Source organism: Vidua chalybeata, chromosome 3, assembly GCF_026979565.1.
Source record: "Vidua chalybeata isolate OUT-0048 chromosome 3, bVidCha1 merged haplotype, whole genome shotgun sequence".
Taxonomy (NCBI): domain Eukaryota; kingdom Metazoa; phylum Chordata; class Aves; order Passeriformes; family Viduidae; genus Vidua; species Vidua chalybeata.
Genome location: NC_071532.1, coordinates 32,864,619 through 32,886,885, shown reverse-complemented (window position 1 = coordinate 32,886,885; position 22,267 = coordinate 32,864,619). Strand labels below are relative to the sequence as shown.

The window sequence follows — 22,267 nt, the reverse complement described above, 5'->3', positions numbered from 1 at the left end:
TCCCACGTGCTGCAGGTGCAGTAACTCTTGCTCTTGCACTGCAGTGCTGTGCTGCACCTCTTTGGAAACCAGTTTAGGGAAAGGACTGTGCAGAGTAGCTGCAGCTCAGCCAGGAAGAGATTTGCCATGTGGAGGATGGAGAGCTGAGCTCCTGCACTCCCTTAAAACACTGCTGGTCACTGTTCTGATGACCAGCACTGTGTTCTATGTGACAGCTGAGAATTATGGGGAAAGAAGGAGGTGATGTTCAAGAATTTCACTCACCTCTGCTCCCCATCTATTGTGCTATTCTTGCTGTATCCTAAACAGATTCATCCTGCAGCTCCTTGGCTTCATGTACCAGCAGGAAGGAGGTGGCTCATGCAGCACAGCCAGGGTAGGCTGGGTGCTGGTTCCAGCTAATCGCTCTGCTTCCTGGCAGGATGTTGCCCTCTTTTGTGCTGAGTTTTCCACTGGTTGGGTCAGTGTGAAATTAAAGGGTCAGTTACTGAGTCATTATGGTCCAAGTGGGACTTGAACCAGGAGAGCTTCAGCAGGGTCAGAAGAGAGCTGAGCTGAGCAAACAGTGGCTTGAGTTTCTGGTCATGTGCTGAACTTGAGAAAGTGCCTCTTGTTAGTGCAGTTTAACAAGAGTGCAGTGGGAGAGGAGAATACAGGCAGAGAGTTTGTGTGGCTAAAAGGAGTGATGTGGGAAAAGCCCATCGACAGAAGTCCAGACAGCAGTGAGGCAGAAATGGGAGAGGGCTGCCATGACAGGCTGGTAGAGCCCACAGCCTGGGATCTAAGGTTGTGTATGTTTGTATGTGTGGTCCATGTGGTTTGTAGGTGCTCCTGGACCATGAATGCAGCAATGATTGTAGTGGTCTTCACTACTGCCTTTCCAAGGCCTTTATGTCTGCTCTGTACTACATGCTTTGCTTTTTCACAGGTGAGTCCCTGCACAAGGACAAGGAAGCACATTGCTGTTTTTTTAAACTTGCTTGTTATGCTGCAGAGTGCTGCAGAGACAGCAGCTGAGATTTCTGTTTGGACCACAGAAAGTTCTTATTTCTGCTTCATGTAATTTGTCACAAGATGTAACTTTGCTTTCCATATCCATAGCACTGGTTGTGCCAAGAGGCTCCGGTGTCTTTGTGGTACTTTGCAGACATGAGTAAAACTGATGTTTACTTTGCAGGTATGCTGCAAAGGCAACCAGCAGCTCCAGAGCTGGTGAGATGCACTCAACTGCAAGTGCAACAATGAAAAACCTGCCTGGTTTCTTCATTCCAAGAAGATGCTGATGGCATCTGCTTATGAGGCTTGTAGGCAAAAGCTTCTGAGTTGTTTTATTCTTTTCTCCCTCACCAGGCCCAGCAGCCTCAGCAGCAGCCTCAGCAGCCACAGCAGCAGCCACAACAGCAGCCAACGTCAAATAAGCGGCCCAGTAACAGCGCTCCCCCTCCAACCCAGCTGAATAAAATCAAGTACTCAGGGGGACCCCAGATTGTGAAGAAGGAGCGCCGTCACAGCTCTTCCCGTTTCAATCTGAGCAAAAACCGGGAACTGCAGAAACTCCCAGCCCTCAAAGGTAAAGAGGCCGTGGGGTGGAAGTGACCTGCATGACAAGCTGCAGTTTCTCCAGGCAGAGTGCAGTGGTCTAAGGACTCTTCCTAAAGCAACCCTTCCAGTGTCCGGCTAGTTACATGGGCAGTGCAGCAAGGATGGTTCTGGGAAAGGTGCTTGGCTTGTTAGCAGGTAGAGAATTGATGGATGGTCTAAAATAATCAGAGTATTCTCAATGCAAACTTCGTACTTACCTTCCCAGTTGAGGTATTTAAACCTGCTTCTGTGTACTGAGGATTACCTCGGATTCTTCAGCAGATTGTGCAGGAAGGTGGTAAAGTGCAGAGACCTTGGTGCAAACTGTCCTTGGTTCCTATATCCACCTATTCCTGGGGAAGGACCAGGCTTCCTCCTATTTGTGTTTCCATTGCAAATTATTATAGTGCAATTGAACCTGTCCACATTAGGGCAGCTTGGTATTAGCACTTAGTGTATATTATGTTGCAATTAAACATGAGTATGGACAAGGAGAAAGCATTTTCAGCAGTCATTGAGGCAGAGCCATTGCTGTGTGTTGCTCACAGACACAGACAAGCCTTTGGGGAAGGCCGAGGCAGTGTGTAGTTTCCAGTTGTATCAAAAAGAGAATCTGTTAATGTGCAGCTCCTGCCATCCTCGCCCCTCTCTTCCACCCTGTTCTCTGGCAGGAGGGTTAGGCTACAGTGTGTGCTGCCCAGCTCCATTTTTGTCTCTGGAGTGCAGGACATGGCTGTCACTGGTCTGTGATGGGAGCTGGTTGAGTTCCTTTTTCAGTGTACTCTGTACACAGAAGAGATCAATGCTTATCAGGTTAGAAACTGCTACCCCATTTGAAATCCTCTCATGGGACAGTTGCTTCAGAGGCCTGGCAGCCTCTCTGCCTTTCTTGCCCCATGTCAATAGCAGGGATAACATTGCCTTTCCCTCTTCCCCTCCAGAAATTCAAGGGCAATGTGGCAGGGGAGGGGGAAACCACAGGGAGCAAACCACAGTGCTCCCTGGGTAAACCAGGAAGATTATCTGCCTGTCTCCAAGACAGATGTCCCTGCTTTCTCTGACAGATGCTCCTCCACATGAACGAGAAGAGCTTTTCATCCAGAAGCTGCGGCAGTGCTGTGTTCTTTTTGACTTCATCTCTGACCCTCTCAGTGACTTGAAGTTCAAGGAGGTGAAGCGAGCAGGTCTCAATGAGATGGTGGAATACATCACACACAACCGTGATGTTGTCACCGAGGCCATCTATCCTGAAGCTGTTATCATGGTAGGGCATGGAGCCAGTGTTTGTGTGGCTTGTGTGCCAAAGACGTAGGGAAGTGTGGGAGGAGAAGGGGATAGGGATTTGTCAGAGAGGAATGTGACCCCAGTCCTACCCATTCCTTATCTACCCACCTCCAGAAAAAGAAGTGTGTGTGGGGGTGGTAGTAGTGACAGTGCCTGCTGTGGGGAGAGGTGGAAGCTCTTGTTTCTGGCACAGACTACACTTAGGGAGGTCCTGTGCAGACTGTTGCCCTACAGACTGCAGGAGGGGATCAGCATGTGGGCATAGCTGTGACAAATCACAGTGTGTGTTGCACTGCAGTGAAGGATTTGCTGTGTGGAGGACCATCATGAGGTGTCAGAATGTCATTCATGCAACTTTTTCACTCACCTCAGTTTTCAGTGAACCTCTTCCGGACACTCCCACCATCGTCCAATCCCACAGGAGCAGAATTTGACCCTGAAGAAGATGAGCCTACATTAGAGGCTGCCTGGCCACACCTTCAGGTGAGGAGAGGTGGGGGATATAGATCTGGTGAATTTATCTCCAGGAAGTTGAGAGTCCATGTGGATCTGGAGGCTGCCAGCCCTGCCACTGCTGCTTCACCAGCCTGCGAGGGTTGCTGGGGAAAGACTAGGCCTGCCACCCAGGGGTCACAGGTGGCTCTTAGGTAGTGCAGGAAGCAAGGATGTCCTGGGAACTGGCTGATGCCTGTATGCAACATTCACCTGCAGATGGCTTTAGACAGACTAGGTAAAAAGGATTAGGAAAGTGACAGTGAGCGTGGTTTAGCAGAGCTCAGCAGTGGAAGTCAGGAGGAAAGCTTGAGACACTTGCACAGGGATGTGTTGTCAAGCAGACAAAGGCAGAAGAAGAGGCAGGTACTGCAGAATGAAGCAGAAAATACAGAGAAGAAATAAGGTGTCATTCTGCAGCAGTGGTTAATCACTTCTCACTGCTGCAGTTGACCTAGGCATGTGAGCATTGATAGAAATAATGTGTCCTCAGCACCAGAGTGCTGTGAATGCTAGGCAGCATTTGTTTCTCAGAATTGAGAAACAAATGGATTTGTGGCAACCGAATGCTGAGCTTTTTGGTCAGCACCTCAGTTTTTTCTTTACTGCTGTCCTTGGCCGCTAGGCCCTACCTGTAGATGCATGGTCCTATCATTCCTTCAATTCCAAAGTCAGACCTTTCAAATACATTGATCTTGTTTGGCCTAGTGGCCCCTCAGAACCACTAGGAGGGATGAGAGTGGGCTCAGTCCTCTCAGAGAACAGCAGGACCAGAAGTTGATGTTTCAGCACTGATGTTTCAGCCTTTTAAAAGCAAGCTGCCGTTTGTTTTCCAAATGGGACACAGCATGCAGCTCTCCTGGCTTAGTGAGGCCAAGCCAACCTTGAGTCAGTACCCAGGAGGCAGAGGACACTGCATATTTTTCTGGGGTCTGTTTAATTTCTCTGCTCTTCTGTTATTCCTTGGAGTGTCTCAAGGACATCCAGTGAGTCTGAGCCTTTGCCATCTCTGGAGATTTCTGATCTCTATAGGGATGTGTGCTGAAGATAGGAGAAGAGTTTCCCAGGCATAATGTCTTAATCTGAGCAGGCGGATGTTACCTTTGGGAGGACCTGAGGTGATGAGATCTCATGCAGATTTGGGCAGTTACATGCCACCAGAGATCCCTGCCCATTAAACGAAGGGCAGCTGAGTTGATCCCACTGGGTAAGGAAACACTGGGTTTTATGCTCTTTTTTGGGCTTCCCAGCCTTTCCCTGAATCCTTAAGGAGGAGGAAAACATAAAATCTGAAGTAAACACTGGTGAGAGGGCAGGGGGATTTCTAAGTAATCTCTCCTTTTTCCCCAACAGCTGGTGTATGAGTTCTTCCTCAGGTTCCTCGAGTCACCTGACTTTCAACCAAATGTAGCCAAGAAATACATTGACCAGAAGTTTGTGCTATCTGTAAGTAATTGTTGCCCCTGCCAGTGTGCACCACCTTTATGAAGGACATGCAGCAGATTTTGGTGCTTGATGATGTGACTTTTCTTTATTTGTCCTGAATGAGCAGACAATTTTCTGTGCAGGGCAAGACTGTGTACAAGCTGTAGTCACTGGAACTCATAACTCATTGTACAGGTGGAGAGGGGCACAGAGGCCTTGCAGGGGAAATCTGGGGAAGTGCAGCTTTGTAGAATGTGCAGGCCATCACTGTGCTTCTGAAGGTGAAAGAAATGATGATGGTTCCAGCTTGTGACTAGGAGGTCATGTGTTTCAGGGAAATGACCTCTGTGATCAGGGTGCTGAAGCGTCACTCAACTGAAAGAGCTGGTTTTGGCCAAACAGGAGCAATGCCTGGTGTTGCTGGTAGCTTTGCTCAGACAGGCAGTATGCAGGCACTGACTGAATTTCTCTCCCCACAGCTGCTGGATCTCTTTGATAGTGAAGACCCCAGAGAACGAGACTTCCTAAAAACTATTCTGCACAGGATCTATGGGAAGTTCCTGGGTCTGAGAGCATATGTGAGGAGGCAGATCAATAATATATTTTACAGGTGAGGTCTTTCTTAGTACCATTTAGACTCCCTGTCTCCAGCTTTTTTCCTTCCTCTTGCTTATCAAACTGTATCCAGCATTTGGCAATGACTTCTCATCCTTCTCTTTAGGTTCATCTATGAAACAGAGCACCACAATGGGATTGCAGAGCTACTGGAGATCCTGGGAAGGTAAGGCCACTTTTGGGAGACCAGAGGACCCGTAGAGTGGCTTCCCAGCCCAGTGTGCTATGTGAAAAGGCAGTGCCTTCTTTCAGCAGTCCTTGCAGGAGGCACCTCTTCCAGGGAATCTGCCTGACAGAGCATAAAATACTCCCCAGCGTGCTGATAAATACAGTGGTAGCCTTCTCCTCCCCAGGATCTGTCTCCTGTTCTTAGGAGTTTGAGTCCAGTCACACTTGCTGTCTTGCCTCAGCAGGCAGTGAAAGAGAAGAGCTTCTCACAGCTCTGAGAAGCCTTAGCAATGGGCAGCCTTCTCCCAGGTTTCAGCTTCCCTTTTGTTTATGACCCTGTTGTGCTGCCATCCTCTGTTCTGTAAAGCACAAGACTCAAGCACTGAGCTGCTTGAGCTGGCCTTCCCCAGAGGTTCTGCCTAAATGTGTGTGGGCTCAGCCTGGCAGGGACAGAGCAGAGTCCAGGCTCCATCAGAGGCATTTCCCTGTGGTGCCTGCCAAGAACACTCTTGCTGAGCTCAGTGTGCAGGCTGGGCTGCAGTGACCACGCTTTTGGTGGGTGCTTCCTCAAGGGGCAGTGAGAGCTAGCGTGTCTTGTGAGGTGAGAGGCACTATATTACTGCTGGGTCAAAATTTTAACTAGACTCTTGTTTCTTCTCAGCATAATCAATGGGTTTGCTTTGCCTCTGAAGGAAGAGCACAAGATGTTCCTCATCAGAGTCTTGTTACCACTGCACAAAGTGAAGTCTCTCAGTGTGTACCATCCACAGGTGAGAAGTGCTTCAAGTTCCCAGGGCAGATTGGGATTTTGCAAAAGCTTAAAGCTATTAAAAGCTCTATATATTTATATTAGTTTATAAGCTAATTGTTTATAGCTATCTACCAGGCCACATTGTACAAAGTTCTTGCTGTGAGATGTTCTGGGCTCTGCCAGTCCATACTGTAGTGGTTGTTCCATTCTTGTGGTGTCTGGGCCTGTGCCACTGGATGATAGGAGTGTATCCTGACATTTCCCAGTGTCTTAATGCTGTAGCTTGCTTTGTCCTTCTGTGCTGGAAGCTTGTGAAATATTGGGGGCCTGCTGAAACCAGAGAGGTAAATTTGCTAGCTGCAGTCATCAGCCCTGTGCATGTGATGTCTCAGCTATTAGTCACCACTGAGATATGTGGAGAAGTTGGCTTGCGAGTCTGCTAGATTGGTTTAGAGATTACTTTCTTCCAATTTTGAGTTGCAGAAGAATAGCAGAAGAATAGGGAAGATGAAAACTTGGGATAGGAAGTGGAAAAAATATGGGTACTAAGTAGAGATGTCTGTTCTCTCAGCCCTATTTCTGTGGGGCAGGGCTTTGTGTCACTCAGGTTCATTCCTCCTCGTTGTGTGCAGCTGTGCTTTCATCTGAATGTATTGGCTGTGGACTGCTCTGGGTGACTGAAGTTTTGTCCTTTAAATTGCACAAATGTCCTGAGCTCAGGCCCTGCCAGCTTGGTCTTAAAGTCTTCACTTGCCATCAGTAAACTGGATTTGTTTAAAGCTGCAGCATAATGGGCATGGTGTTACTTCCAGCCTAGGAGGTGATAGCACCTCTTGGTGTAAGTCTTGGGTAACTTGAGGAAGCTCTAATCTTGCCATGTTTTTTTCCTACAGCTGGCATACTGTGTTGTACAGTTCTTGGAGAAAGACAGCAGCTTGACAGAGCCAGTGAGTAGTCTTGCTTCACTTCTGTGTGACAGTCAAGTCCCAAAAAGCTTCACAGCTTCCTTAGAGCAGCCTTTTTTCACCCTTGCTGTAAAGAGGCTGGGAGTCAGTGGTATTGTTTACTGGGTTTGCCTGGCTCCCTGGGGGTAGAAGGGGCTGTAGTGCTCATGTGCAAGCCTTTAGCATTCTCACCTGAAAGCTTCAGGAAGGTAGGCTGTAATCTTCCTTTATGCTTCAGATCTTGGTGTAGGATACCAAGCTGTTCTAGGGCAGAGCTTCTGGCTAATGAGAGATCCTGCAAAGACAAAATACATGACCATCTGACAGAACCAGAGCTTGTGGGGGCCCTGAAATAGTAAGAGTTCCTCCAGAGCTGCTGGAGTTGGCTGCAGAATTGTGGGGATGAAGTTAGGAACCTGGGACACAACATCTACTTGGGCATGCCACTGTTCCTTCATGAAAGTATTCCCTTCCAGCTTTAGCATCAGTTTGCTACTTTTGTAGAGGTAAGTCACATTGTAGACACATTTACCTTCAGGATATAGTGCTGGGAAACAGCATGTCCTAAAACGTGAGCAGTGTAAATGGTGACCTCACATATTCTAGTTACTGGCTGCACGAACCTGCAGTGTTAACCAGGCTAAATGCCAGCTTGGCAGAGGGTGCAAGAAGGAGACAAGTGTTTCTCCACCCACTGCAGGCCAGGAAATGTCTTCTACAGAGCTGAGCTTCACAGGCTCAAAACAGCAGATGGGCAGAGAACACACACTTCTGTCACTGTAGCAGGGAGCACCAAAAGTGTGAGTGTTTTAATGAGTAATGCTGGCTGAGGTCGTTCTGTTCTCTGGCTCAAATGTGTGTGCTCATGGTGAGCCTGCCCTGTGCTGGGTAGAAGCTGGTCAGCTGTTGTCAGCTTTCTGGCTCCACAGCTCTGACACCAGCAGTGCTGAAGCAGACCTCCTAGCTTTTCCTTTAAACCTGGGTCCTCCATTTCCTTTGTTCCCAGAAGCCTGCTCTGAAACAAACCGCATAAAGTAGCTTCCTGATCGTGCTGAGTACTTCCTGTGGCTGACATCCAGTCCTACAGCCTCCATCTGTCAAAGCACCTCAGAGGTTGAGGGAGAAGAGAGAAATAGAAATCTGTCAATATTCCTAGGCTTCACTTTGCAGCTTATTCAGACAGTAAAGCTCCATAGCTCGTCACGTTTTTCTGGATAACTGTTTAGTTGCCCCTGGATTACAGACCCAGGTCTGGCTTGGTGCTTGTGGAAAGCAGTGGAATGACCCAATTTCACTACCTCCAGTGGATGTTGTGTTGTGTTTCAACCAGGCATACCAAGACCATACTGCCACAACTTGGGTTCTGTTGAAGCGCCTTGCTTGTGAAGGTTTTGAATAGACTCCCAAGATGATTGGTGTTACTGACGTCTGGAAGAATTGCATCAGGGCTTGTGCATCAGCAAGAGTCTGAATGCACAGGGAGATGTTACCAGCAGTGCTGGAAAGAAGCCACATTACTCCCTGGGTCCACACTTGCCTGAAATGGGCCTCCCAGAAGCTTGCTCAGCAAGGCTTGACATGGTAGCTCTTGCCTCAACAGCAGTCTGAAAGACTGCCAGATGAGCAAGGCCTCAGATGTGCTCAGTAATAGTAAACACAGACTCCACACACCTCACACCACCTTAGTTGAAGGTGAAATGACTTCTGAGTCATTGACGCTAACTCTTGCCTGAATGGCAGACATGAATAATGACAAACATTGGAGATAATGGACTGCTGGTTTCTCAAGCCTTGAGTTGGCAGAAACATAATGCTCAGATATCTCTAATACTGTTGTTGCATTGCCCATTATTGTCCCTCTGCTGCTCTGAACTTCCTCTCAAGTGCTGGCTTCAGGATCAAGTAGCTGAAGTACAGAGGTTTGAAAGGGCAGCTCCTATGGCCAGCTGTGTGTGACTCTAGTGTCCACAGAGTAAGCATCTCTTCTTCCAACAAGAGTGTAGGTCTGCAGCATCTTGGATCTTGCCTTTATATTGTCTAGAAGCAGATGGGTAGGACAGGAAACAGCATTGAAAATAAATAAATCTAGTGAGATATAGCCCTTCCCTATTCCTGCAAGCAATCATTTTACTCAGCTAGAAGTTGCATCTGCATTGTCATATTTAATTATAACCATTAGGTGTAAACTCCATAAACTTGTCTGTTGCATTCTGGAATCTCTGTAAAGTCTTGCAAGAATGAGTTCCATAATCCAGTTGCTTTTGTGTGAAGTAGTATTTCCTTTCCTTGTCCCAAACCCATCCATGGCTTTATTTATTCGGTACTCCCCAGTATTCAAGCTCTGTTTTGAATAATGACTCTTCAGAGACCTTCTCTATAGCATTTCCAGTTTTATAGTTGAACTTCTATGGTTACTTTGCACTGTCTGCCAGCTGCTGCCCACTCCAGTTTCACTCTTCTGTGTTAAGCTGTGATGGGGGATAAGAAATTATTGTAAGTTTGGTGCTTGTAATAAGAAATCGTAGCAGCCTAGGCAGAGCTGCTGCCATGAATGTAACTTTGCAGAGTTTGGGCTTTGGTCTTCTTTCTTAGCTGGCCACCCACCCTGACTTACTGAGAAAGTCTATTCTGTTACTTCCTCCCCTTTTGCTGTTGTGACCAGACACTTAAAAATTTATTTTGCAGCTGGTGTTGACTTTGAGCCTCTAACTTGTCTCTGTACTCTTCCCACTCAGGTGATTGTGGGCTTGCTGAAGTTCTGGCCGAAAACTCACAGTCCCAAAGAGGTGATGTTTTTAAATGAGCTGGAGGAGATCCTGGACGTGATCGAGCCATCTGAGTTTGTGAAAGTTATGGAGCCCTTGTTCAGGCAGTTGGCCAAATGTGTCTCCAGCCCACACTTCCAGGTAGGTTGCAGCTCAGGGAGGAGATAGAGCATTGACTTGTAATCCACTTGGCATGTCAGGGTGACACCACAGTTTTGGACTTGTATTTGGCACGTGGAGGTGTGACCAGGGTGACACATGGTGGGAAGCAGTGAGAATCCTCAGCACAACCACAGCGTGAGCTGATCTGAAGAGAAAACAGAGTGGTTCTGTGGAGCCTCTCCTGCTGCTCTGTGCTGTTCAGCACTGTGTACTGCAGCAGGCTGGGGCTGGAGCACAGGTGCTCTGCCACCTCCTGTTCTGGCTAGCAAGGACAGAGGAGATCCATCCAGGGTCACCCTGTTGAAGTAAAAGCAAGCACTCTGCAGTATTGGAGAGAGGCCAACCAAAGACACTATGCTGGGAAAGTCCTTTGTTTTGTTCTGGTAATAAAGAGTGAGAGAAGTGCTGGAGTCTATTTCTTCCTTGTTTGCACTGAAGGGAAATTGGTTGTAGTAGCTGGCTAATATCGTCTCTGTGAATGGTTGTCTTAAGATTTAAAATGTACAGGGTGGTGGGACCTGCTAGTAGCTCCTAGCAGGTGTTCTTGGCTCACTGTTTTAGACTGCCATGAAGAGTGCCCATGAAGAAGACAGCTTGCTGGTCAAACACTGGTTGACCCAGGTATAGGTGGAGTGTTAAAGAAGAAATGACTCAGCCATTTCCCAGTGAGAGTGACTCTATAGTGAGGCAGGCTGGCTTCAGTTTGTCTTTTGGTAGAGAGAGGTACAAAGTCATGTGGGAATGAGTTTTCTTTGAGTGGATTGTGTGTTAATCTAGCAGAAAAACGGTTTAACCAGATCTTGAAAACCAAAAGCTAGGTAAGTGAACACAAAGTGAGTTTCATTTCATTTACTTGTGTGGAACAGTATGTTAAGGGAATGTAGCAAGTTCTGCGTTATCTGAAATGTAAAACTGAGCCTGGATGTCTCTTTTTCTAGGTTTTGAAGCTAATGCACTAAATGCAGAAATTACCTGCACTGTCTGTCACTGTGTAGAAACTTGTTTGACTTGTTTGTCTTGTTAGAGCAGGATGGCTGCCCCAAGATTTTCCATATTTTCACCTTTACTAAATCAGGGGGTTGAATTGTGGGACTGGTGACTGAAGCATGCTTCAAAGCCCTGAGAGACTCTGTTGTGGGAAAGCCGGGGAGGAATGGAACTTTACAGAGGACAGGCTGAGGAAATGAAGAAGGCTTGGAGCTAATCTGAATTGGGACCTGGAGTAGATGACATTAGTGTTCTTAAGTGTTGTGTAAAGGGTGTTGGAATCGTCGGTATATTGACAGTGGGCTTGTCTATTCAAAAACATGAGGTTTGTTTCAGAAAAGTGAGAAGTGTCTGGCAGAGGCTAAGGCAAAGGAAGGATGAATGGCCTCATAGAAGTTCATTAAGGTCAGCCCTGTGCTGTGGGGAAGCATATGGGCTCCTTGGCTGGGTGGTGGCTTCCCTGTGCACCACAGGTGTTACTGGAAGGAGCCTCTTTAAGGATGCCTTTCTCTCCTGTTACAGGTAGCAGAGCGAGCACTGTACTATTGGAACAATGAATATATCATGAGCCTGATCAGCGATAATGCAGCCAAAATCCTCCCAATCATGTTTCCAGCACTCTACAAGAACTCCAAGAGTCACTGGAACAAGTAGGTCTTTCCCCCATGCTCTGACACTTGCTGGATTGCTTGACCCACTGTCAGTCTTGGGGCATGCTGCTGCAGTGCAGCAGCAATGCATGGTGCTTGGTGGCAGCAGCTGCTGAGACAGGGGGTTGGTGGTGGTATCAGCTTGTATCGTGGAAAAAGGAGATTTCCTGAACCCTCTGAGTTTTCTGTCAGCACCCCAGGAAAACCAAGACCCTTGTGCCCAACCAGTCTGCCACTGTCCTATTAGGGGAATCCTTCACTGAACAGTCCTTCTGGGTCAGTTTCAACTGACTTATTCAGGGAAATATGCCAACAGCATAAGAGAAACCACTGAGCGGGTTTTCCATTTTATTTGATTATGTTCCCTGCTGCTGGTAGCTGCCAGTGCCTGGGAAGGACTTACACTGACAGTTCATGGAATAACATTCCTCATTAACATAAAATTGTGACAGGTTAAGGTTAGGGACTGTCAGTGAAAGTATCTGAATGCAAAAACATATTCAAAGCAATTCAGAGAAGCTCTAATTCCCAGTAAAAGTATCCAGTGTGCAGAGTACATTTCTTACCCACAGGGGAAGAAGATGAGTTCAACCTGTTGACTGATCCCAGTAGTTACAATGGAGTCTTCCCTAACTTGCTCCTATTCTCAGCTTACTTTTATACTATTTCTTTATGTTTAGGTAAAGCTTGAGTAACTCTTAATTGTGCATGCCTTTGTTACTGATTGGTGTAAAATTCTCTTGCTTTGCTCAGAGATGTAGTCAATAAAGCACAGAGCATGTGCCCCATGAGGGGTGGTCACACTCTGGGGTGGGGGATTTTGGGAAGGGGATGTGTGTTAATACAATTGTGTTATAGTGAACCGAGCTCACCCGAGGAGGGTGATTTTGCCTTGGGGATGTGCATTAATACAGTTGTGTTGTAGTGAACCAAGCTCACCCAAGGAGGGTGATTTCTCCACAGTTCCTGGCTCAGCCACAAGACAGCTCCTATCTCCCGTGGCTGACAGGCCCTGTGCAGTTTATCAGCTGCAAAGCACCATCGAGATCCCCTCCCTGCCAGGACTCCAAGGGAACTTGGCCACGGTGCTGGAGCAGGCTTTGAGCACAGCAACAGCATTCCATCCAGGGAGCAGCAGCTGCATTTTACCCTGTAAATCCTGTACTGTTGCAGATTCTGTTAGGATGTGAATATAACTTCTCAGAGTCCTCTAATTTTGCCCCAGCCATCTCTCCACAGCATGGAAAAGGGCCACAGCAGACCAGAGTGGCTTGCTTCTGCAAGGGTTGAGCAACCTCCATTTACGAGCCTTGGGGCCATTGAGTCTGCATAGAGTTTGATATTTGCCTATCACTAATGTTGCCAGTCTCTGAGAAGTGTGCAGTAGATTTTCCATCTGACTTCTGGCTGCTTGTTAACTAATGTCCCACCCTTATGTTCTCTGTGACCAGAGAACTTGGCTAATACAGTGCCTGACTCCTTGAGTACAGGAAAAACAGAGAAAGCAGAACTAGCTGGGCAGCTGTTCATGTCAAATATTATTCCCTGTGTCCTGTTCCTAGATGCTACTCTGTTTTATGGTTCTCTTATCAACTTCCTTTCTTCTGACTTCTTAATTTAATTCCTTACCTATTTAATTCAAGTTTAATTAATTTGCTTTAACACACTTCCTTTAGTGAATTAGCTAAAAATCAATTCTAGGAGGCTGGACAAGTCCAGAGCTCAGAAAAGGGCTTTATGTTCTTGTCTGAAACCCTTCACCAGTTCTGTGTCCCTGCAGCAGCTAAGATTCATGATTCTGCTGTTCCTGTCTTTTCTGGTCTGCTTCTCAGTGGTATTTCAGAAGAAGTTCTGAAAGTCTTTTCCTCTTATTTCTCCTTGTCTTTGAGTAGCAGCCACATCTTCTCAGGGCAGGTTGAGTACCTCAGATTCTCCTCTTCCTTCACATAGTTCATCTTTTTGGTCAGACAGCCTGCTTAAGTCCAGGAGGGTTGCATCTTTCTTCAATATTCCATTTGCAGAGCTGGTAGAGACACAGAGCTTAGTCTGCTGAATCTCATCTTTTGCCTCTGGGTCAGGTATTTCAGAGACAGCTTCAACACTTGTTTTCATTCTGTAGGAGAGTCTTCGTCCCATAGGGAGTTCACACACAGTGCAAGCTATCCATAAATCACTAACACAGAGCTGAATTTTCTTTTGTGATATTCCATGTGCTGGTTCCGATCTCTTCAGGGCTGCTGCCTGGCTGTGTTTTGGGCAACTCAGCGGAAAAGCTCATGACCAAATACTGGCAGCCCAAAAAAGTCATTGTGTATATGTGGTGTGAACAGTGGGAGGCACTAAAGCCCCCTCGAAAACAGCCTTGAACAGGCCATCCTTCATTTCCCACTTCTAACTGCAAGAAATGAACACATGAATGTGTATTTTTGCATTCATTAATCTGACAACAGCAGGCCTGTCCCAGGGTCTTCTCTTTCTTCTCCATCTCTTTCCCCCTGTTGTACAGTTCCTGCTGTGTTTATGGAAGGGATTTTGCCTTGGTAAGAGGTGGGATTGTGTGAGAGTCTTTTGCCACATCACTGTAGAATGAGTTGCTGCTGCTGTTACCTCTTGTCTGTGCTGCTGGTGCCAGCTCAGGTGTAAGAACCTGCCCACCACGACTTGTTCTCCTTTCCTCGTTCCTTTGCAGGACAATTCACGGGCTCATCTACAATGCACTGAAGCTCTTCATGGAGATGAACCAAAAGCTTTTTGATGACTGCACACAGCAATACAAGGCAGAGAAGCAGAAGTGAGTAAGAGGTTTTTGCCAAGTAACTTGAGCTCAATTTAAAGTCTCCTTGGGGTACAGTAACAGATGGTAGATGCCAGTAAGCAGAGGAGAAATGGAAAGGTGGTAAGTAATTCTGTCAAAAATTAGGATTCCTTACCCATAACTATGAGTAGGGGTAAGGTGTGCCCTGATAAAAACCCTTTCAGTTCTGCTGAAGCAGGTGGCCTGGAAAAGTTGACAGAGTTTGCCGAGTCATGAGCAAATAGATTGCCACGTAGAGAATACTCAGCTTTGTTCTGCCTTGGAAATACTTACCAGTTCATAAATGTTGCAGTGATGTCAATAGAATCCTATTGCTTTAGAAAGGCTTTTCTGAAGAGTTTTGCTGCAGTGAGCATAATGCATCTTTCATGCCACAGGATGCTTTCAATTTTCCAGTGATAAGGATGGAATGATTCCTGCAGTTTCAAAGAGTGAATGATGGGGATAAAATCTGAGCTCAGCAAGTACCTGTGCCATGATGCTGTAAAGAGAAAAGAACTCCACTTTTTCTGCTGCCTTGTGCTGATTTTGGTGCTTCTATGGCTTGCCTTGGTGAGCTGAGTCAGTCCAGTAAGCGAGAAGGAAACTTTTTTTTCTTCTTCTTTTTTTTTTTTTAATCTATTTTCTGCTGACTTGGTGAAATAAAATAGTAAAACAATGCTCCTCATTCCTGGATGAGCCAGGGCTGCTGGTGGGGAGAGCAGAGCTAATCCTTGCTGGGAGTGTGGAACTCTGGGGTACATTCTGTTGTTTTGTGATATAGGAGTAAATAACTCAATAATAAGTAATAAGTTGATTTATCAATCAGACCTTCAGATGGGTAACCTGCTTATGGAGAAATTAAATTAAGGTTTTTTAGGATCTTAAATAGGAGCAAGCAAGTTTTCTTTTTTTCCCATTCTAGGGTGTTTGTGAAGCCCACCAATAACTTCACATATATTTTAAATCACAGTGGCAGTACATTTCCTACAAGATATACCTAGTGTTTCCATCAGGAGTTTTCTCTCCCTGTTTAGCTGCTGACCTGCTGAAGGTGACTGTTCCCAGCACTGGTGTGTGACTGATGGAGAATTGTTCTGAAAAAGCTCAACAAAACAGCTCAGTGCTGTCAAATAAAAGGATGGGTAGTGCTGCAGTTTTCTATTCATGTTATGATGATTTTTTTTTTTTTTGGTCTAGTGCCTCTGTGCCTAATTAGGCTTCAGAAAAACATTGTGCTGTGAAATAGAAAACAGCATGTGTGGGAAGGATTGCATATGCAAACAAACTCAGGAAATAGGAAATGGGGAAAAGGAGAGAGTTGTATGTTCACTGTTAGGCTGCAACCAGATGTTGAGAGGTCTGATTATGGCTTAGCCTCATTTTTTATTAGGTAACATGCCTACAAGTGACATGCCAGCTCAGGCCTGTCACTGCTGCACCCCTAGCTGTGCAGCCACAGCCAGGGTGGTCATGAGGGACAAACTCTGCAGGGAGATGTGGTGAGGCTGTCTCTCTGCTGTTCAGTGCAGATGGGCTGACTACACCTTTCTAGTCTCCCCAGACACCTTGAAACTGTTTGGATTGTCAGAATCCTTTAGAAAACCAGTGAGGAAGTTGGAGTAGGTAGTGTCTTGTCCTGAATGGATTATTCATTTCGGTTTTTTGGGGGTTGGTTTGTTGGAGGTGTTTTTGTGACCCTGTGTTTTCTGGTGGAGTAATCTGCTGCTTGAAACCTTGGCAACTTCATTCTAAGCCCACATGACTTTAAAGAGTGTGATGTCATTACAGAGTATAAGAACTTCCTTAACATGGATACATATGGCACTAGAGAGACCAGTAGCTGGGATGAAAGTCATGTAGTTAATAGAAATAAAGCAATAATTTTAGTGCAGATGTTTAAAATGTAGAAGAGAATAACAAGGGGTTATTCTCACCTCTTTTTGCAGTGAACATTCACTGTCCTATGATTTGTAAGTGGCCCTGCTGAACAGTCACCTCACATGTGTGCCAAAATCTGTGCCAAGTTCAAGAGCTGTGCCTGGGCTGTTCAGGCAGCTCTCTCGTGTGTTATGGTTAGAGAGAGAAGGAACAGTGGGCAGTGGAACCCCAGTTCTGTTGGAAATTATAGTTTGTCCCTCTGCATCTGGGGGGCACCAGGAAAATGTGTGTTTGAAATTCAGACCGGTGTCAAGGCGTTACCCCAGAAACCAGACATTCTGCTCTACTCCTGGCAGCACAAAGCCAGGCCAAAAGTGCCTGTGCAGCCCAGTGTTGCCACCCTGTGCTCTGAGGTGAGCGAGGAGCATGCCTGCCTACCCTCTGCTAGTCGTAGTGTGTCCCCTCTTCTTGCCTCATCTCACCTGTAGACTTAGAATTAGGTAGAATTAGGGGTCTCTGAATGACAGAGCAGATCTTCCACTTGCCTGCACTTTTCTGCTGTTTCTTGGCTTTTATCATCCTGTGAGTGAAAGCTGCACTTTCCCCAGGAATTCACAATTGCTCTCGCTCTCTCTGTGCAGGGGAAGGTTCAGGATGAAGGAACGAGAAGAAATGTGGCAGAAGATAGAGGAGTTGGCTCGACTGAACCCCCAGGTGAGTGACAATAGGACCTAGAATGAATGAGGCAAGAATGTGCAGGGTCTTGACCTGCTTCCTCAGCCCATGAGAGCAGGTTTTAGCATTTGATCTCAGTCCTGTGGACACTGCTGCAGCAGTGGTGTGTCTCTCCCAAAAACCAGTGTCCTGGGAATGTTGGCAGTGTTTTATCAGGCTGTCCCTCTATAGCACTGACCTCTAAGTACTGCCTTATAGAGAGCATGTATGTATTTATGTACCACACTCTGAAGTGCAGCTGCACATGCAGTGTGCTGGGAGTCAGAGGGCACGGGGGAGGAGACTCTTCCCTGCCTGTGTCCCTACTGCTGCCTTCCCGGGGGCCAGAGAAGGCAGCTGGAAGAACTGTGCCATGGTGTGTTAGCATGCTGGGGGAGAAGGTGTGGTGTTGGATTGAGTGCTGACTATCCAGCTGTCTGTGTTGTCTGCAGTACCCCATGTATTATGCACCTCTACCCTTGCCTTCTGTGTGCTGTATGGAAACGGAGACCCCGACTGCAGAGGATATACAGCTACTGAAGAAAACGGTGGAGACTGAGGCCGTGCAGGTGCGTAGGTGACTCAGGTCCTTTCACAGTTGCTCCCAGTCCAGCCAGGACATCAGCATAGCCAGAACTGTCTCTTTCCAAATGTTATGAAGGTAAATACTCTCATCCCTCATCATGAAGAGATCAACCTGTAGTCTGAAAAGTGGAGTTTATCTAACCTTCTCACTCTGGAAAAAGTGCCAGTGGGACTTTCTTGTGTCCTTTTGGTCTGTGTTTGGGTCTCAGCCTGTTCTGAAGCATGCTGCAGTGCCACTCAGCATAACCTAGAGCAGTTGGAGTCAGAGGCTGAAGGCATGAAGGGGTATGCTACTGATTCCTGACTCCTTTGATTTGTTGTAGATGCTGAAAGACATTAAGAAGGACAAAGTTTTGCTGCGCCGGAAGTCTGAGCTTCCGCAGGACGTCTACACTATAAAAGCTTTGGAGGCCCACAAGAGAGCAGAAGAGTTTCTCACCTCAAGCCAGGAGGCTCTCTGACGGGCTCAGGAGCTGGCCCAGGAAGCTCTGCCCCATCCCTTTCCTCCAGGGGTCATGGAAATGCACTCGGTTCTCATGTATAAGTAAGGAATGAACATGGTGAGCTGTGCCTGTCCTCCACTCCATCTGCATACCTCCAGGGTAGATCTGGTTTTATGTTATAACTTGTATCTCACCACTGTCGTGTCGTCCTGCATTTTCTCCGTCCTCCTGCTTTCCCACCGTGGCTCTGCAGGCATTAGGGGAGCCTGCCTGACCTCTGCTTCTATCAGTCCAGGCAGGACTCACTTCACTGTGAGCTGCCACCTGATTCTTACTCTGCCAGAAAGCCAGAGCCTGGCTCAGGCTCTGTATTGGGCAGAGCCTGCCATGCATGGCTCAGTGTGCTGCTCCAAACTCCCAAGTGCCCGTCTCTGCCCCTGTACTGCCTGTGCAGCTGAGCCCTGCCATGGTCAGAGGCCAGGCTGAGCTTGGGGCAGAAGCAGAGCTTGTGAAGGCTCTGCTGCCTCTCCAGCCTGCCTTGTGGTACAGCTCCACAGCTGAAGGGTCTTAATTACAGTGGAGGAAATGTTTACTTCCACCTTTCTTTTGCTACAAGCCCCTTGTTTTGTTCCCCTGTCAGTGGAGTGGGGGTTCAGTGCTTTGCCACCCCCAGTTAAGCTGGGTGCAAGCACTACATACTATTGCAGTCCTCCCTTTAGAGCATCCTTAGAAGCTCTCTTGTGAGAAAGTGAATTCCTTCTGCTGTTTGTGTTGGTCCGTGCTGACTCATTTCCTTCCCGATGTCTCGGGTTAATTGTGGGCCCAGAATTAACTTCCCGCTTTGTAGCAGGTGTCAGCCACTGACTTCCACCTTCTTCCTCTAACTGCTCAATTAAAATACTCCTGCAGCTCTCCCTTTGTCTCTGTATCCCATCCTTAGCTCTTCAGGACCAGGGTTTCTAGGAAGCTTGTGCTGCTAGTCATTTCCGCAAGCCAGTGGAAGCAATGGCTACACCTCATGGGGTGTGGCTGAGTTTGAGTGTTCAGTTGTCTCCTCATTATTATCAATGGCTAAGCACTACTGCTGAATCGCTTCCGTGGGTGCTCTGAGCAAAGTTCACCTGTCCTGTTACGTGTGCACCTGCTGTGGCCCCAGGCCCTTGTTAGATATCACATGGTGCATCAGGGGCTCGTGCTAACTTAGCATTTAGAAACACTTGCTGATAGCCCAGGGGCTTGTGCAGCACTTGGGTGCTACTGTGATCCAGCTTTCACCCCTGTTGTTTGTGGTGCAGATTTTAGTGCCAGGCCAAGGTGCCACCTCAGAGGCTGGTGTATCATAGAGAGGGAGTCCTTGCTTCTTATCTGCTGCACCTGCTTTCTTGACAGATAAGCTTAATTGGGTTTGCAGTAGTGCAGGGAGCCTGCGGGGTTGGGGCTAGCCTGACACTGCTTTGCAACGGCACGGGATGTTATAGAAGGTTCTGGTGTATCTGCCTGTCCTCACCAGTAAACCATTTCCAGGTCAGAGGATCACCCCCTCTCTAATCTTTCTGCTGGTGTGCAGCACATCTTTCCTCCAACCCCAACAAGGCTGTTTTGACCTGTGTATCCTGCATCCCTGCCCCGTGTAGCTCTCTCCCGGCTCGGCCCTTATCAGGAACGCCACCATCTCTTGGGAGGAGCTGGCGGGTGCATGTGTGAGATCCCTCCCAGTCACGCAGGGCCCCACCTCCCCTCCACCTCACACAACGGGCCAGTTCGTCAGGAGACTTCAGAAACACCTCAGGGAGGTTATTGCTTATTTTGAACATTAGTCTGAGCTCATGATCAGCTGCCAATCAATTACCTCACGCCTGGCACAGCATGTGGACAGGCACCGGGTGGTGCCAGAGCAGCACAGCGGAAATGAGGGCTGCCAGGCTCAGGCTGGGCAGGAGGCTCCTTCCTGTTTCAGCACAGGCTCTCCAACTGGCTGCTTAGCATTGCGCTGTAAGCCAAGACCTCATTTTTAGATTGCTACAGCATGGTGTACCCTCACTTGAGCCTGCTTGCTGCTGGGCACTGGCTGCCTTTCCCTGCTGTGGGCTGCTCTGCCTGCAGAGGGAACAGAATCTTGTGGTGTGCAGGGGCTGGCACTGTCCTGCAGATGATCTATCTCTGCTGGCAGCCCCTGACCCTGGCCAGAGGAATGCTGCTGGGGTTGTGCCATGTGCAGGGGCAGGATTGTAACACATCATGATTATGTGCTGTACAGCTTTGATGTTCCCATAGCTTTTTGTGTCTTGTTTTGGGTCAGGGAACTTAGGCTTAGTACCTTCACATCATCCTTTGTTTGCTGCCTATTCATTCCAGTGTCCTGGACACCTCAGAAGGGGACCATGTGAGACAGGGGGGAGTGTGCTCACCCTCTCACTACGTGTACTGCTCATACGTAGACCTGCATCTGCCATGCTACAGCTGCCCCTTCCTCAATACTTGGTTTCTAGCATTAGTGCTGCTCATTTCTGCCTATGCCTTTCCCCACATCAGCCAAATGGACAGAACTGGAGCTGCCTCTTCCACTCCACCTGGCTTGCTCCTCCCAAGGGAAAAAGCAAAACTACTGCATTCACACCCTGGACACAAGTATTAAGCTGCTTACAGTTCATATGTACATATGGTGTACTTTATTTTCAGTAGAGCATTACATAGTATGAAAGTGTTGGATTTTGTACAGATGTCCCTGTATGTACAGAACTAAATAAAACCAATCTCTTGGAATGACACATCTTGCTGCACCTGTGATATTCCAACACACAGACCCTATCCTGAGGAGGGGCCCTAGCCTGGAGAGTGACTTCTCTGGTACTGTCAGCATGGGGCCAAGTCCAGTGTTTGTCCTGAGGGAATCTGGGCAAAGCCAGCCAAGCCCCATCGCCCCATATGCATCCAGGCATGGAAACCAATCTTCCTCAGAGGTAGAGGAAGCCAACATAAGGTCATCACATTGACTTATGCACCAGCCAGAACCCAGAAAAAGGAGTGGGAAGGGAAATCAGACAATGTCAGTGAGACAAACTGGGAGGTTGATACTGTGTCTCGGAGGCACTGGGCACTTTCAGGGTGGAGGGAGGGCTGGGGTTTACAGCCCCTGTGCCACAGCCCAGCCCTCAATTCCACTGAGGCCGGGGGCCACCGAGGCTCTGCCGGGCCTGCAGCGTGCGCTGCACCACGTCCTTCCACTGCTCCTCCGAGATCTGGCTGGCCCAGGCAGGGATGCCCAGGGTGGGCAGCTTCACGCTGGCCATCGTCCTCTTCACCAGTTCCACATGCTCTGGGAACAGAGAGGCCGTGAGACCGTGGCGGAACCCCGGGAGGGTCCTGCCGGAGACGCGGTTACCTGCATCCATGGGGATGGAGCTGTGGCTGCTCTGAGCCGTGGCGCCTTCGGCTGCCTCCTCCTCATTCTCCTCCTCGCTGTCCACCGGCGGGTCGGGCAGGTGCAGCCTCAGCATCTACGGAGAAAGGCGGGCAGCGGGGGTCGGGACCGCGGGTGCCCCCGGCCCCGGCCCGGCGGGAGGCGCTGGGCGGTACCTGCAGCCGCTCCTGCAGGCCGGGGCCCGCATCGCCGAGGCCCTGCTCCGGTTCCTGGCTCAGCGGCTGATACAAGTACCCGCCGCCCTCCTCCTCTTCCTCCTCCTCTTCCTCCTCATCGCCGCTCCATCCCGCCGCGCCGTCAGGGCCCTCCGGCGGCCCTGGCTCCCGGGGACAGACGCGCTCGGGGCCCATGCTCCGCACCACCGCCATACACCGGGCGCGGCGCCGAGGAGGTGCCGCCGCCGCCGCCCGGAACCGCCGCGGCCGCGGGGCACTGTGGGTGTTGTAGTCCTGAAGCGGGCCGCGGGCGCGGCGGGCGGTGCCGCCGGCACGCGCCGCCGGTGCCATCGAGCGTCGCCATCGAGTGTTGCCATCTCGGTCTGGGCCGGGGCCGGAGCAGCGCGCCGGGGCAGGGCGGGGAACCCTGGGAGCCGCCCCTGAGGGAGG

The 22,267-nt window shown here is 48.6% G+C and overlaps 2 protein-coding genes across 5 annotated transcripts in view; one reads left to right on the top strand and one right to left on the bottom strand.

Moving 5' to 3' along the window:
- The window catches only part of PPP2R5D (protein phosphatase 2 regulatory subunit B'delta), a 34,063-nt gene extending 13,054 nt beyond the window's left edge, over positions 1-21,009 (top strand). For all 4 annotated transcript variants that reach the window (XM_053937613.1, XM_053937615.1, XM_053937616.1 and 1 more), the window contains exons 3-16: positions 1,351-1,570; positions 2,646-2,845; positions 3,238-3,348; positions 4,711-4,803; positions 5,262-5,392; positions 5,504-5,563; positions 6,227-6,335; positions 7,210-7,263; positions 9,996-10,170; positions 11,701-11,824; positions 14,514-14,615; positions 17,141-17,213; positions 17,666-17,782; positions 18,122-21,009. In XM_053937613.1, coding sequence (XP_053793588.1) covers positions 1,351-1,570; positions 2,646-2,845; positions 3,238-3,348; positions 4,711-4,803; positions 5,262-5,392; positions 5,504-5,563; positions 6,227-6,335; positions 7,210-7,263; positions 9,996-10,170; positions 11,701-11,824; positions 14,514-14,615; positions 17,141-17,213; positions 17,666-17,782; positions 18,122-18,259 — 1,707 coding nt within the window. In that variant the 3' untranslated portion in view covers positions 18,260-21,009. The remainder of the gene's footprint in view (positions 1-1,350; positions 1,571-2,645; positions 2,846-3,237; positions 3,349-4,710; positions 4,804-5,261; positions 5,393-5,503; positions 5,564-6,226; positions 6,336-7,209; positions 7,264-9,995; positions 10,171-11,700; positions 11,825-14,513; positions 14,616-17,140; positions 17,214-17,665; positions 17,783-18,121) is intronic.
- Positions 20,888-22,267, bottom strand: MEA1 (male-enhanced antigen 1). The gene is made up of 3 exons (XM_053937625.1): positions 21,818-22,267; positions 21,624-21,738; positions 20,888-21,557 (listed from the first exon to the last, which is right to left on the bottom strand). The coding sequence occupies exons 1-3, from the start codon at positions 22,166-22,168 to the stop codon at positions 21,394-21,396; spliced, it is 630 nt and encodes a 209-aa protein (XP_053793600.1). The 5' UTR covers positions 22,169-22,267; the 3' UTR covers positions 20,888-21,393.

Bases quoted from the DNA above. Each gene is read 5' to 3' on its own strand.
- MEA1 (XM_053937625.1), bottom strand. From the start codon at position 22,168: ATGGCACCGGCGGCGCGTGCCGGCGGCACCGCCCGCCGCGCCCGCGGC. The intron at 21,739-21,817 runs GTACCGCCCAGC...CTTTCTCCGTAG, and splicing joins GCCTGCAGGAGCGGCTGCAG to ATGCTGAGGCTGCACCTGCC. The intron at 21,558-21,623 runs GTAACCGCGTCT...CTCTGTTCCCAG, and splicing joins CTCCATCCCCATGGATGCAG to AGCATGTGGAACTGGTGAAG.